The 17,453-nt window shown below is 36.2% G+C and overlaps 1 protein-coding gene across 1 annotated transcript; it reads right to left on the bottom strand.

Annotated features, from left to right (window-relative positions):
- Nucleotides 1-15,774: 15,774 nt before the first annotated feature.
- LOC113329078 lies at nt 15,775-16,260 on the bottom strand. The gene has a single exon (XM_026576048.1). It carries the CDS (start codon nt 16,258-16,260, stop codon nt 15,775-15,777), a length of 486 nt encoding a protein of 161 aa, XP_026431833.1.
- Between the last annotated feature and the right edge of the window lie 1,193 nt (nt 16,261-17,453).

The following is a 17,453-nucleotide window of genomic DNA, read 5'->3' as shown; positions in this document are numbered from 1 at the left end:
ACTTTGTTACCGAGCTAACATTGATTGAAAACACTGATTTGAAAGACTATATAAGGGAGAACTCTAGCAACTGGGAAACCTAATCCCCACACATTCCGTGTGATACTAATTGTGCTAAGCTAGAGTCGATTCTCCTTTAACCTTTGGTTTCTTCTTCTAAACCAGGTTAACGACTTAAAGACTTCATTGGGATTGTGAAGCCAGACCGATACTACTTTCTTGTAGTTGTGTGATATGATCTTGTTGTTTCTATCGTATGAGTACAATTGTAATAATTGGCTTGAGATTTCTATCTCCGATAGGCAAGATAAAAAGTAATCATAAACATCTTCGTCTCATCGTTTGTGATTCCACAATATCTTTTTTCGCTGCGTCGATTAAGACTATTATGAGGTGATTGATAATACTAGGCTGTTCTTCGGGAATATAATTCCGGATTATCAATTGGTTCTTGTTCACCTTGATTTCTATCAAAAGACGGAACAAAACTCGTAGGTATATTCGTGGGAGATGGATTTATCTATTACTGTAGACTTTTCTGTGTGATACATATTTGTTTATTAAAGTCTTCGACTTTGGGTCGTAGCAACTCTTGGTTGTGGGTGAGATAAGCTAAAGGAATCAAGTACGTAGTATCCTACTGGGATGAGAGACGTAGGAGCATAACTGTACCTTGGATCAGTGTGAGATTGGTTGTGGTTCAACTACAGTCCAGACCGAAGTTAGTTTGGAGTAGGCTAGTGTTTGTAGCGGCTTAATACAATGTGTGTTCAATATGGACTAGGTCCCGGGGTTTTTCTGCATTTGCGGTTTCCTCGTTAACAAAATTCTGGTGTAGGTGTTATTTCTTTTCTGCATTATATTTTCTTATATAATTGAAATATCCCAGGTTGTGCGTTGTTCAATCAATTAGAATATCCGACCTTTTGGTTGTTGATTTAAATTGATTGACACTTGGATATTGGTCTTTGTGCGTTATCTCTCTTTGATAAAGACTCGCAGATTTCTATTTGCTTGAGTATAGATCAAATCGAGAGATTGAGATATAAAACTCTTTGATGTACTTTTATCTAGAATGAGTCTGACTGTCTAGTTGATTCTCTAGAAAGTATATTGGAGTTTGTCCATATAGATTGATAAGAGAAAGATTGGGTATGGTTGTTAGACCTCCGATTTTTCACTTAGTCAAGTCAATATTTAGTTGATTTGACTATACATATATACTCTAATATACCCCCTCAATATGAACAAGTAAAGAAACAAGCACAGATTGTAAACAAACAAGTCAGAGACCTGACAAGAGACAGTATGTAAAAAAAATACTCAACAAGAGCCAATCTGACAAACAAAGTAATACTCAACAAGAGCCTAAGAAACATAACAGATGCTCAACAAGAGCCAATCTGACAAGAAGTAAAAAGCTAATCTGAAGCAGAACCACTATCAGCTGAAGAGTGCACTATTCTTTGTAAAAGTCTTGAGAAAGTTGGATAGCAAAGACCCTTAGTCATAACATCAGCTAACTGCTCCTCTGTCACTACATGACTAACATGAATAATTCCATCTTCTACCAGTCCTCTGACAGTATGGTAATTTATCTCCACATGCTTGGTCCTGGCATGAAAAACTGGATTAAATGCTAGGCAAATGGCACTTTGACTATCACATAGTAACTGCAGAAGATATGCAACTGAGACATTCAATTCTGTTAATAAATATGTAAGAAATTGCAGTTCAGCAGTAGCCACAGTTAAGCACTTATACTCATCTTCAGCTGAGCTCCTTGAAATAGTTGGTTGTTTCTTTGAAGACCAAGAAACAATAGACTCACCCATAAACACTGCATATCCAGAAGTAGATCTTCTTGTATCTGAGCAGCCATCCCAATTAGAATCAGTATAATCAATCAAAGTATGAATATTCCCTCTCTTTAAAGTAATTCCAGTACCCAAAGTACCTTTCAGATATCTTAAAATTCTTTTGACAAGAAGGAAGTGCTGATCAGTTGGAGCATGCATAAATTGAGACACATAATTGACAGCAAAACAAATATCAGGCCTTATATGAGTAAGATATTGTAAACCACCAACAATTGTCCTATATGCTAGTGGATCAGGCAATAAGACTCCATCATTGATATAACACCTTTTACCCTTTGCAACTGGAGTGTCACAAGGCTTGCAATCCAACATTTTTGCCTTAGTAAGAAGCTCTAATGTATATTTTTGTTGAGTTAAAAAGATAGCACCTGATGATCTAGTAGCTCCAATACCAAGAAAAAAATTTAATAAATCTTTCATAGCAAATTCTTTACTCAAAGCCTGTATCAACTTATTAATAAGCACAGCAAAACTTCCCGTTAAAAGTATATCATCTACATATAGCAATAACACCAACATATCTGACTCTATGATGTAGATAAACATAGAGTGATCATTCTTCGACTTAGTAAAACCATACTGAAGAAGAAAAGAGCTAAATATATGAAATCAAGCCCTTGGAGCTTGTTTTAAACCATATAAGGACTTCTTTAAGTGACAAACATGATCTGGAAAATATGGATTAGTGAACCCTGGAGGCTGTTTCATATAGACATCTTCAGTTAAGTCACCATGCAAAAAAGCATTAGACACATCAAGTTGTCTAACTGACCAATAACGATTTACTGCTAAGTTTAACACCACTCTCACAGTTGTGGATTTAAAAACTGGACTAAAAGTTTCTCCAAAATCCACTCCCTCGTGCTGATTATAACCTTGTGCCACTAATCTAGACTTCAGTCTATCAATGGTTCCCCCAGACTTTAATTTCACCTTATATACCCATTTACATCCAAGAATATTCATGTGAGGTTTAGGTAGAACATAAGTCCAAGTCTCATTTAACATAAGAGCATCATTCTCTTCTTTCATAGAAACCATCCATTTAGGTTCTTGACATGTTTATCTAAAAATTTTAGGCTCAGTAATAGTGGTTAACATACTTGTAAAGGCAAGAGAAATTGGATGCTTAACTGAATGATGGAGAACAAAATCAGAAAATTGTTTAGGTTTAGATATGTATTGCATTGATCTAGTAGTTATAGAAGAAGAAGGAGTTGAAGCATATGGAAGTAAAGAAGAAGCAGTATTGTCATTCACAGATGAAGATTTATCCAAATCAGAATTAGAATTGATATGATAGGTGAAGAAGAAGTTGAATTATAGTAAAAATTACATGCATCAAAAATGACAAGTCTGGATATATGTAGTTTATGAGAGACACATTTGTATCTTTTATGCAATGGACTATAGCCAATAAAGATGCATTTAGCAGATTTTGGGGACAATTTTTCAAGTCTATAATGACCAAGAAAAGGAAAACAAATGGAACCAAAAACTCTTAAAATTCAGTAATATGGAAGAGTTTGAAATAAAATTCATAAGGAGATTTCATAGATAAAACAAGAGTAGGAGTTCTATTAATGATATATGCAGCAGTAAGAAAAACATCATACCAAAAAATTTTAGTTGTTGAGGAACTAAACAAAAGGGTATTACCCATTTTTGTAATATGCATGTGCTTTCTTTCTGCTAAACCATTTTTCTCAGGTGTATTAGGACAGGAAAATCTAAGATGAATTCAATTGGAATCAATAAATTGTTTAAAGGATCCCTTAGCAAGTTCAGATGAATTATCTGTTTGAAAATACAAAATTTTTGTAGAAAACAAGTTTTCAGTAAGAGATTTGAAATGTGTAAAACAATGAACAACATCAGTTTTGAGTTTCATAGGATAAATCCAGTGAAATCTACTGACATCATCCACAAAAAGAATATAATATCTAAACCAGCATGAGAACTGGTTGGAGAGGGTCCCCAAACATCACAATGAATAAGAGACAATGGCTTAGATTCATGAGAAGTAGAAAGAGGAAATAGTAATTTCTTACTTTTAACAGTTTAACAAGGATGGCGTAATTGATTCTCATGATCATAATTAAGAGAAATGACTTTAGTGGAATGCAAGTGTTGAATAATTTTCTTAGAGGGATGACCCAGCCTATTATGCCACAAAGATGGAGAAGCAATAATAGATGAATATGAAGTAAACAAAGCATTCTTATTGGCAGAAATATGAGTGAGAGGATACAAGTTGTTAACCATTTTCCCTTGAGCTAAAAGAGCATGTGAACTTAGGTTGTGAGGGTAAAATACCCGATTTCCACGTGTCATCATCTCAGGAGATGATCTCATGCTGAGACGATAAGAGAGATGCACCAAATCATAATCCATAAAGTAGTTTCGTCTGAATGGAGACGACTGCTACTACGTTACATGTATGACGCGTGTAAGGAGTGGTCTAATCCGCTCAGACGGTCAAGTCTAAAAAGGAGGAACGCATTTAATGAAGAGTCAGAAGAAACGAGGACGAGTCTACAACATCTCCGAGATCTCGGACGACCTATACTATAAGCCCGAGGATGATGCAACACGAGGTTACCCAAAGAGAGCAGCACGATGATGCATGAAGCAAGATAACTCGGAGAGGAACCCAGCATCCCATCAAGGGGGATAGTATATAAGCTCTTTCGAAGACCAGAGGAGATAGACGACAAACTACATGTTCAGCGAGGACGAACCTTCACGAGTTTTATTTGCCTATAAATACCGGTCCATGTAGAAGGAGATGGACAAATTATGTATCAATAGATGGTCTTTCTATAGAGAATTCCTTAGAGAGATCTAGATAGAGAAAAAGTTAGAAATCTAAGTGATATTTGTACTTCTTTCAAGGGTAAGACCTTATAATCAATAAGAAAACATCTTCTTTCCCGTGGACGTAGGTCTTAATGGCCGAACCACGTTATATGATTGTGCCAATCTTTACTTTTCATACTCTTTACATCTTGTTCATCTTGAATCTTGTATGTTTTAGTAGTTGTTAGTTTTTAATCTTACTTGGGTGTAGTCATCAGAAAAGATGCAACTACATTTTGACGCTAGAAACAGGGAGGTATGAAGATATAATCTACCTCCTTAAAACAGCTCTATATTGTTTTCATAATTTCTTTAAGAAAAGGTGGATTTCATACCGCTATGTAAAATTCTGTCAAAATACATGAGTAGATCTCGGATCCAAACACGATCTACGAGATCAGTGGAGTTCTGATGACCCTCAAAATCGGCAGATCTACACTCTTTTCTTTATTTTTCGTTGAAATTTTCATTCTTTAAGACTTCTCATATCTTCCTAAAGATACTCAAGAGATTTGAAGATCGGAGGGAAAATGGAGTCACAAGCACTTCAAAACACCACTCAAGCGATCTCCTCCATGAAAGAGTTGGGATTCATAGTCAGTAAGCTTCATGAGTGGAAATATCACTCATGAAAGTTGAAAAGACAAGATTTATATGAAGTTCAAAAGAAAAACTCAAAATAATCCAAGATCTTCTTCTTAAATATTCAAATCTAAGTCAAGGGGAGAGATTAATAAGTAAATAATCAGTCATCAAACTAAAAGTTTGTTGAAAACCAAGAGTTTTTAAAGGATTTAGAGATATTTTCCTAAAATGGAAGATATGGTGAGGTCATCATGATTTAGTACCCACTAAATAAGAGAAGTGACGTACAGAGAAGGGTATTTCTCCCACAAAGAGACAAGAAAGATACCTTTGGCCCACCACTTTCACTCTATGCAAGTGGGGAATGTTTTGACATTTTCACATGTCTCTCAAATTTTTCTGATAAGTCTTCCTGTACTAGAACTGTCCAGTATGAACTATGACTTAGTAATTGCACGTGACTTGAAAAATAAGGGTCGCCACTTTTCTGAAAGAAAAGACAAATTAAGTATTATTGCGTATTTATCAGGGAAGATAATGGTGACGAGACGATCCGCTCGCACGAACCATGGTGAAACCGGTGGAGCCCCACCCGAAGGACTTGACGATATGGAGTTAGGCGATCCTTTGCACAACGGTGTAGTCCCAGGAGAAGGACAATTCGATAACCAATATCGGGAAGGTCTAACAGATAATTCTAGCTCTGATAAAGAAGGAAACCCCTTCGAATGACAAGACGATGTCCTCTTAACTCAACCAGGAGGGTTGAATCATTTGCTAAGGATATTTTCATGAAGATTCTTATTCGAAAACAAGACTTTTCAAAATCTTTCGCGACCACTCATCTCGTCTCAAAAAAAACACCTAAAGAATATTTTAATGAAGATTCTTATTCGAAGAACCTCCAAGAAAAGGAGCAAAATGTGAGGGTAAAATACCCGATCGCCACGTGTCATCATCTCAGGAGATGATCTCATGCTGAGACGATAAGAGAGAAGCACCAGATCATAATCCATAAAGTCGTTTCGTCTGAATCGAGACGCCTGCCACCACGTTACATATATGACGCGTGTTAGGAGTGGTCTAATCCGCTTAGATGGTCAAGTCTAAAAAGGAAGACCGTATTTAATGAAGAGTCAGAAGAGACGAGGACGAGTCTACAACATCTCCTAAATCTCGGACGACCTATACTATAAGCCCGAGGATGATGCAGCACGAGGTTACCCAAAGAGAGCAGCACGATGATGCATGAAGCAAGATAACTCAGAGAGGAACCAAGCATACCATCACGAGGGATAGTATAGAATCTCGTTCGAAGACTAGAGGAGGTAGACGACAAATTAGATGTGCTCGCCGAGGACGAACCTTCACAAGTTTTATTTGCCCATAAATACCGGTCTATGTAGAAGGAGATGGACAACTTATGTATCAATAGATGGTCATTCTACAGAGAATTCCTGAGAGAGATATAGATAGAGAGAAAGTTAGAAATCTAAGTGGTATTTGTACTTCTTTCAAGGGTAAGACCTTGTAATCAATAAGAGAACATCTTCTTTCCCGTGGACGTAGGTCTTAATGTCCGAACCACGTTATATGCTTGTGTCAATCTTCACTTTTCATACTCTTTACATCTTGTTCATCTTGAATGTTGTATGTTTTAGTAGTTCTTAGTCTTTAATCTTACTTGGATGTAGTCATCGGAAAAGATGCAACTACATAGGTCTCTAATCTCAAAACTCCATGGATCAAAAACAAAATAACAACAATTACCCTTAGTAAATTGTGCAATTGATAAGAGATTTTGTTTGATCTCAGGTACTAGTAAGACATGTTTAAGTTCAAAACTAACTTCAGGTGTTTGTAAAATAGAAGTACCAGATTGAGAGATTTGTAAGGTCTTACCATTACCAACAATGACTTGATCTTTTCCCTGATAATTAGAAGTATTCTGAAAAATCCCCTTGTCACTAGTCATGTGTCTTGATGCACCAGAATCTGAAACCCAAGTTGTTGAAGTAGAGGCACCAGAAGGATCATCACACAAATCAGCAGTATGAACTTGTACACCGCTAAAAGCTGTTTCAACCTGAGCCAAATTTGCAGTAGACGTTGTCTCAGAACTAGGTGGAGGATGATATCTGAAGAAACATCTAGAAGCATAATGTCTTGTTTTACAACATATTTGACATTCAACAGTAGAGAAATTTACAAAGGATCTAGTATTAGAACCACCATCTGAAGCATCTGCACTTGAACTAGTAGAGCCAGCAACACTCTTAAATTGAACATTGCCATTACCAAAGTTAGAAAAATTCCCTTGATTTTTCTTGTTCTTTCCCTTATTCTTCCCATTCTTGTTACCAGTAGTAACGTTTCTCCCATAAAAGGCTGAAGGATTATCCAGAAAGGTACTTGATTCTTGAGTTTGAGAACTTAGCCATTGTTCATGTGTTAACAGTCTAACTTTTAATTCACCAAAAGTATATGGCGTTTCACGATTCTGTGCAGAGATTACAAAAGTATCATATTCCCTACCCAGACCATTAAGAACATACATCATCAAATCTGCATCTGAAACTCGATCATTAATAGCAACCAGATAATCCGTGATTGTCTTCAAATTATGTAAGTAATCACAAATTGATTGAGAACCCCTTCTAATACCATATAATTATTGGCGATATCATATTACGTCTTTCTCCATATTGAGATTGAAAACTAGATTCAAGATATTGTCAGATCTCTCGAGAAGTAGACAACCCAAAAACATCACCAGAAACCGTTTCAGTAAATGTAGCCTTTAAACAACTAACAACAAACCTATCTTCCATTCTCAAGTATACCCATCTTGGATTAACACTACTAACACCATTGGTTAAGATTTGAGATGGAGGTTCAACAATCTCACCACTAACATGACCATATAGATCAGTAGAAATCAATACAGATTCGAATTGATCTTGCCATAGAAGAATGTTGGTATGATCTAACTTTAAAGAAACAAAATTTCCTATATTATTGAACGGCAAAGCAAAATAGCTATCATTACCATACATATGAGCAGCGGAATTAGGAATTTCACCCTGTGGATATGGAATTTCTTGATGTTGCTGTTGTTGCTGTTGAATTTGTTGAATATTCATTGAACCTATGGTATTCGGCATTGTGAGATGAAGAAAGAACCAAGATTCAAAACTAAAGAAGATCAAGATTTTGAAACTTTGTTTGAAAAATTAAGCAACCAAAGTTGAATGAAGATCAAAAAGTTATTGAAAAGAATATTTGATATTATAGAGTGAAACAATCACAATTCTGTTAAAAAAGTTGTTGAAAAATTGTTGCAGAATTTTACCTGGGTCGTACCTTCAATGATACCATGTAAAGATATTAAAGAAAGTAATAAAGTATTATTACAGGTAATGATTTGATAAGATTTACAGACACAAGAGTAGGAGGTATTTATAACCCTTATTACAGGACTTAGTCAAGTCAATATTTAGTTGACTTGACTATACAGATATACTCTAATAGCTTGAGTTTTGGATTGTTGAACAAATCCATGAAGCCTTTCCTCTCTTGTTAAACGGTCACCTGGATATAAAGGTGATTCTTTGGAGTCACGACGAGGACTGAAACATGAGTGATTGACAAAAGAATGAAAATGAAAAGAATACATCTTCCCATTTTTGAGCTAAAAAGAATATTCATTACATCACAATTATGTGCAATTCTGAAACATTTAACTTATAATACTGGATTCAAAAAAAAAAAAAAAAAAAAACTTATAATACTACGTCTCTCATATTGAGAAGATAAAATCTTATGGAATTTTGATATTTTTGAAATTAAAGAAAATCTTTCCGTATCATATGGAGTGCTGAGAGATTATTTTTCCATCAATTTTATTGTTTTATTATTTTTGATAGGTTCTTTTTTTTAACCGTAAATGCATACGGCGCACGTCAAGCTTCGTCATATAAGCCAACATCAAATCCTACTATAATTATTTATTAAGCAAGAAGAAAAAACAATCACTAGATTTGTGCCCGTGCGTAGGGAATATTTTTTCTTTTAATTTTGTGTGCGCGGGGTTTCACCGCTCCCCGTGGCAATGAATTTTTGATTTGGTGTGTGTAGGGCTTCGCTCTCCACGTGACGGTGCATTGTTTTTTGATTTGGCGTGTGCTGGGCTTCGTCCCGTCCCGTGGCGATGTATTTTTGATTTGATGTGGCATGGAAAATACATTAAACAGGCGGAGAATATATGCTATTTTATTTATTTTTTTCCTTTTAACAGGGTGTGCGCGGGGCTTCACCCCGCCTCGTAGCAATGCATTTTTGATATGGTGTGTGCGAGGCTTCACCCCTCCCAGTTGCGATGCATTTTTGATTTGATGCGCGTGGGGCTTCGTCCCGTCCTGTGACGATGTATTTTTGATTTGACGTGGCAGGGTAAATATATTAAATAGGTGGAGAATATGTGCAGATTTTATTTATTTATTCCTTTTTAACTTGGTGTGCGCGGGGCTTCGCCTGCCCCGTGGAAATGAATTTTTGATTTGGTGTGTGCAAAGTCTTCGCCCCGACCCCGTGGCGATGTATTTTTTATTTGGCATCCGCAGGGCTACTCCCCGCCCCGTGGCGGTATATTTTTGATTTGGTGTTGGTGGGGTGGGGGTGGGGGGCAATACATTAAATAGGCAGAGAATATACGAGCTTTTATTTATTTTTTCCTTTTAACTTGGAGTGTGCGGGTGAACCTGTGGCAATGCATTTTTAATTTGGTGAGTGCGGGACTTCATCCTACCCCGTGGTGTGGCGGGCTAAATATATTAAATAGGTGGATAGTATGTGCATGTTTTATTTATATATTAATTTGGAAAAAAATAGTCCTACTATTGTAGTAATACTCGATTTTCAAATTGAATTTGGACTTCTATAAAATTCCAAACACGGTAAATTAGATTTTCCTTTTAAGTTTGTAATTTTCAAATTAATCATACATTTCCAAGTGTCCTCACCTAAATATTGCCATGTCATGAATTCCAAGTTGGATTTGGTTTCTTTTTTTTAATCTTTTTCCTATTTTTTTTTAAATTTAAACTAGTCGAACGTTGCCAAATGTCCTGACCAAAACGCTCGTTTGACAAAACTCAAAAAAAAATCTATTTCGACCAATAGGAAATGAAGGTTTCCTCATGTGGAAGTATTTTTTTCATATATGAACCTTACTGCTTCGTTACAGGCAAACCATTAGAGACTTTTCGGAGTAGTTCTTTAGCAGTATCCAAACATTATGTTAACATTCTGTGTCAACAAAGTATAAAACATTAAAGACCGGCCTTTATTATTTAGTTAAAAACGATTACACCAAACATGAATATAAGTGTCAACCCACAACAAACGTACATGTAATTAAATCAAAGCACAAACGTACATGTAATTAAATCAAAGCACAAACAAAGACGTACAAAATAATAATTAATGTGCACATTAAGCACCAAACTTGTCTTACTTGATCCTGTAAGTGTTCTTCCAACAAATCCAACTGTGTGTCGACGCGATATGGCGGTCAGGCCTATACATATATATACACGCTTAGATCGACGCATCCATCAATGACAGTGGATATAGACACTCTTGAATTCAAACCAGTCACAGCTTCTTTCATGATGAGTAAAATGATCTACAACATGCCCTCCACACCCATGATGACTGTAGAAACTAATAGGTTCCCCAGTGTATTTAAAACGATAACCCCAATGATAGCCATGGGGTACGTCTGCGCACCCACAACCGCGGAATTTCAGACCATGTCCGGAACAGCCCTCCCCATTCCAGACTTTGATTGAGCTTGCATTTGCAAAGTCTGCAATTAGACATGCAAACACAAGAACCATAAAAACTGAAACCATGGTTGATGATTTCTTGGAGTTGGTTGCCATATCAATAGATCGTAAATAGATACGAGCAGAAACTTTTTTGGAAATTATAATTAAGTGAGTAAATTGAAACTCTTTTGCTTGGTAATGAGATTATAATGTATTCTCATTCGGTATTTATAAGTAAGAAAATTGTTTAAGAATTAACCCTTGTTGGTGGTTTATATTTTAAAAATTACCGCGACATCACAGTGATAGTAACCATGGTGTAGAATCGGTATCAACGAACTAGTCGCATATGAATAAGAAGAAAGATAATGTGAAAATATTACAATAAAAAAAATGAAAGAAGACATGGTAAAAGAATTTGACAAATTCGTTATTATTATTCACCCAGTCACAAAATCTAAGTCACTTCAATGATTCTAAAGCTTATGACTTGCACATTTTGATTGGATGCCATTAGTTAATATAACTTGCGTGTTTGGAACCTTTTGATGAGGATGAGATGCCAACCAATATATGAGTTGTGTGCTTCAAAAACAAAGTAAAGATTTTGAGTTGAGACTTTATTGCCGACATCGATCTTTAACGAATGAAGGCTAAGTCAGATTTGCTTAAGTTTTAGGTATCACCAGATTGATCGCCACCATTAATATTAATTTCATTTGGAAATACAAAATCCTATTGCCGACATCGATCTTTCTGATGCTATTCATGACGAAATTCCAGTCGAAAGAGAAGAATTTGCTTTTACGGGTGGCTGCACTTAGAAAAAATTACCTTCCATGCAACATTGTAAATCAATAGGACATCGTTTTAGTGAACGCAAATGCTGTTATGGAGTTGCTAAAAGTGAAATTGTTGAAACACAAGAGCCAAAAAAAGAAAATTGATACGCAATATGTTGCCAAACCTTTGAAGAAAGTATTTATTGGCAACCCTAATGTACTTGGTGTAGATATACCCAAAATCATGAGAAGGGTATAAGAGTAATTACACCCATGAGGCTAGTCATAGAACGCTGAAAGAGCATAAAGCACCGAAATTACATGTCATTGTAAAGGATTTGGACCAATCAAAGAGGTTTGGTCAAATGGTCAAACTGTCTTGAAAAACAAGAAATGTCGTTGTTGTAATTAGTAACATCTCAAAAGCACATTTCAATAACTTTTTTCTTCATAAAAGAGGCATGCCTCATAATTCCATCGATAGAGATCCGAGATCGAAGACAATACAAATTTCATCACAAAGCTGATTAACATACATCATATCTAAGATAATTCCTCATGACAACATATTCTCTAATTCTAACCATTACAACCATTCCAATAATCCCAAAGGACAATAACAGTAACACATCAAGGCTAAGAGACCATATTTGATTTGTTGGATTCAAATTTGCACTATGCAGTTTTGCAGCAGTGGGATCTTTAAGAGATCCAACAATGGGTTTTTCAATCAACCAAGGATTTTTAATCACATGCTGATGAAGGGTTTGAATCCACCGAGAGTTTTTAATCTCTTGGTGATAAAATTAACAGTAAAAGTGACACATATTTTTATTCAACCAAGGGTTTTTAATCACTTGGAGATAAGAGTAACAAAAGTAGCAGAGGCTACTTGTCGAAATCGGTAAAAATCGGTCAGAATCGTTGTCGGAGTCTGAGAACATTTGTAGCTGGAGTAGATGATGTTGTTGCTTGTGATATTGGTCTTGCTTTTGTAATTGTTGTACTTGTTTGCATTGATAAAGATATTGTTTTTGTTGCTTGTGTAGTTGAAATTCCTCCATAGAAGATCATCATCCCACAAGGACTTAGGAAATTATCCAACCTCTTCAAATTGATTGAAGAAAATATAGGTTAAACCCCCAAAATAAAACACACCCAACTCAAAAAAGTAGAAGAAAATTAAAAACTGATAAGAGGAACAAAGATTAAAATTATATAAGCTAAAACGTAGAAACGATTAAGTAAACGAAGAGATTAATGAGGTATAAAGATGCTATAAAAAAGAAGCTGAGGTGTGACAAAAAGGGCTAGGGTTTGATGACTGGATACTATTTTCTGGAGTAGAGCCGATACCCTTTCTATTTTTTAGGGTTCTACACTTGGTAATTCATCTTATACACTTATTATTAAATACATGCACTAACCACATTAATGAAGTGGTCTCACTAAGAAAAAAATGCTGGACAATATCAATAGTCAACATCAAGAGAGCCGTGCGGCATAGGTAGCTCATTGGTTCCTCATAGATTGGTAAATAGTGTGTTATCTTCTGTTCAATCTCCTAGATATGAAATGGCTAATACATAGAGAACATCAGTGTAAGTAGTGAGCATGAAGTTCGCTAAACAAATAATTATTTCATCATGCTAACCAAGCTATATTTGAGGATGTTGGAAAATAAAATCCAATTTGGTATATGAATGGAAAAATACCGTATTGGATTCGGGTGTTTCAGGGCGTTGAGTTGTATCAGTGAGCTTAAGCTTAAATTGGCCTATTATTTAGGTTAAGTTAGTTTCAAGTTGGAAACTAAAAGAAACCTAAAACCGGACGTGAAAGGATACAACCCTTAGGAATTGATATAGGTATTTAAAAGTCGCATCCCTTGAGAAATCCTTGTAGCATCATGATTCTTCATTAAAGAAGTATTTGAAGCATCATGATCCTTCATTGAAGAGATAGTAGTAATTTCTATAAATACCCTGCACACACTTAGAAAAATATATCAATTAGAAACATATAATCATTCTATGCATTCTAAAAGCATCAATTAAGTTTGTGCCAAAGAGAGTTCACCATTCTAAGTTTTGGTTCGCCATAGTTGATCAACATCGAGAAGTAAGTCGTTGTATCCTGGGAGACATACATCGATAATATGTAAGAACCAGTGCGGGGATGAATATGTCTTAACGCTAGAGGATATAATTCCTCGACTTTGGTTTGTCTAACTGGGTTTGAATTCTTCTTCCCTCTTTTATTCTTATTAAAGTTTATACAGAAGATATTGCAGTAAAAGTTGTTAATGAAGTTCAAAAACTGCTAATAGTCTTAGTAATAACGTTGTTGATAGCATGAGTCCGGGTTGTTTGAAGGAAACTAGCTGATCAAAATTTATCCTAGAAGGAAGGTTAGATCTGTTTTTTTTTTTTTTTTGATAAACTCAAACTTCATTGATAGTAAAGTTAGGTTACAAAGGGTTGCAATACATCAAAATTTAAGTAGCATAATGAAATACCATTCAGTTCTAGTACAACAACAACTATTCTAACAAGAGAAGAGAAAGAAAATTGGTAAAAGACTAGAAACAAGTATGAATAGAGGACCAATTGAATTGGTGGAGAAATGGTTTTCGGATTACAAATCCACCATTTTTGATAGTTTTATTCTTCTTGAGAAAGAGATACCCCATAGGAGTGATTTGCTTTTGTTCTTGAATTTTCCGGTCGCCGGAGATCACCGGAGATGTAATTGAAACCTTGTAAACCCAACATAAAACGACCACTGAAGTCCAGATAGGATTGTCTAAGAGCACAAAGATATCCTCCATGAAGACGAAGATAACTTGCCGCCGGCAAGAATGGGTGAAACCCAAAGCTAAATCTAAAAAACATTTAAATCCTAGCTAAAACAATGAGAATCTCACAACAAATGGAAGGAAAAGTGGGTACTGCTCAGATCTATCCAAGAGGAGCAATCTGAGTAGTAAGAGACCGCCGGAGAATGAGAAGCTTGTTGTCAGAAATCGTTCGAGCAAGAGAGTAGGAAAAGGAGGAGAGATGACTTAAGTCTGATGAATTTCTAGTTAGATCTTTTCACAAACACAAAAAACCGAAAACAAATCTCCTCTTAGAAATTAGTGTGCAATTCAATCTGAGGAGATCCGTCTTTCGAGGAGATTCATTTACGAGGAGATCCTCTTAGAAACGGATCTTTTCACAGACACAGGAAACAGAAAACGGATCTCCTCTGATTCAAGCTGCATAGAGTCTTTATTCTCGCGTCAAAAGAATTGCACACACAAAATTAGTTTTTCTATTTTCTATTTTTTCCTTTTTCCTTTCTTTTTACTAATTTAACCTTGATATATTCTCAATCGTCACTTCCGACTCTATCCGATGTATAGTAGACATTGAACGCATCACGCCAATGCATGGTCATGCAAGCTGTCGCATATTTTCTCCTTCGCGCCGCCACTCTTGCTTTTGGACACAAACTCTGTGAACTTGTGCCATGTGGGTGAAAATTTTACTAGCTACCAAATATATTGCAGTATCACGTGAATGATTGACAAATTAACTGTATTTTTTTGGAGAAGATAAAATTCATTCACTAGAGAGTGCTGAGCTAGCACTAAAAGAAACAACACACAACTATTCAAACTGGACAACACAAAACGAGTAAAGGGGAGCGTAAAACATGGAACAAAAAAACATTTCCCCTACTACATGCTTGAAGCTAGTTACTACTTAAAAATCTCCCAACCGTGCATGAAATCCACAAACTTAAAATGCTTAAAGGATTCATGAACTCTCTCCCAACTGAATAAGGAAGCCTTCACTTGAATAATAACCCTTTATACTGTTTTTCCTTGTTTCGGAAAACTCTATCGTTCCTTTCCTCCCAGATTTGCTGCCATATGGCGAAGGGCAAACAGAATTTAAGAAATTCCCTTGGTTCGGTCCTGAATTTCAACTGCCAAGACACAACGAAATCCATACATGAATCTGGCGGCCTCCATCTAATTTCCAACAAGTTTAAGAAATGATCCCACACTTTCTTTGCAAACTCACATTGAATAAAGATGTGTGAAATTGATTCGTGTTCTTGATGACACAGACAACGGTTAATGTTTGTGATTGCCATCCCTCTTCGACGTAAACGATCAATAGTTGGTAATCCATTCATTTCTGCAGCCCAAACTAGAAATGACACTTTCGTTGGGATGGCTGAATTCCAAATGTAATTCGACGACATTCTGCGTTGTCTTGCTTGAGCTTGAGCTTGAGCTTGTCCTCGTAACTGTTGTTGTCCATCAATCATTTCGTAACAAGAAGAAACCGAGAATTCTCAATTTTTACCCGGAGTCCATGACCTTGTATCTTCTTTTGTTCCTAAATTGCTAGGATCCCCAATAGTTTCAATGAGCGCAGCAACATCACTTATATTTTCTTATCTGAAACCCGATTTAAAGCCTAAATCCCATGATGGAGTTTGCAACCCATTTATGTTCACCATTCTGTGTATCACTCTTCCTTTCTTGCTCGACTTTCTCCAAATTTTAAGATAGAGCTCCTTCAAGGGTTGAGCTGTTTTCCAACTATCTTCCCAAAAACGAACATTCTTACCACTCGATACAGTTTGCTTAGTCCCACTTTTCAAAATTTTTGATTGCTTAAGAATATTTTTCCATAACCCACACCCTTGAGTCTGGTTTGTTTGTGGAGCAGTCCATGCCTCTTCATCACCTCCGCACTTCTCTTGGATGATTTTGCGCCATAGACTAGATTTCTCTTTTCCATATCTCCAAAGCCACTTAGTTAACAGGGCTTGGTTCATTAATCTTACAGATTTAACCCGTAGGCCACCTTCTTTTTTTGACCCGCACACCTTTCGCCATAAGACCCAATGCATCTTCTTTCCATTTTCAGAGTCTCCCCAAAGAAAATTACGCATGATTTTTTCCAATGTATTTGCTACTGATGCTGGAATTGCAAATAAAGAGAGATAATATATTGACATCGAGCTTAAAACACTCTTAAGAAGGATCAACCTCCCTCCTTTCGATGAGTATTGCCGTTTCCATGACGCTAGACTTTTCTTTAGCCTATCAATAACCGGATCCCAAATACTTATCCTTCTTGAAGAACTACCAATAGGAAGTCCTAAATAAGTAATTGGAAGACTTCCAACTTCACACCCCAGTACGCGACCACATTCTTCGCAATTACTGGCAGCATCTCCTACTCCAATAACTGAAGACTTTTCCAAATTAATATTCAATCCAGTAATTTGTTGCAGCTCAATTAGGATTTGCTTTAATGCCGTAAACTGTGCAGGATTTGCATCAAGAAACACAATCGTATCGTCTGCAAACTGTAAATGCGTTATTGGCGTTCCATTGCTCTTTACTTTGAAACCGCTTATTAACCCATTTCTTTCTGCCTTCTTCATAAGAGCTGAAAATACCTCTGCGACCATTAGAAATAAGAACTGTGAGAGGGGATCCCCTTGCC

The sequence above is a fragment of the Papaver somniferum genome, unplaced genomic scaffold (genome assembly GCF_003573695.1).
Source record: "Papaver somniferum cultivar HN1 unplaced genomic scaffold, ASM357369v1 unplaced-scaffold_115, whole genome shotgun sequence".
Lineage (NCBI taxonomy): Eukaryota > Viridiplantae > Streptophyta > Magnoliopsida > Ranunculales > Papaveraceae > Papaver > Papaver somniferum.
This window is presented reverse-complemented; position numbering and strand designations above follow the sequence as displayed.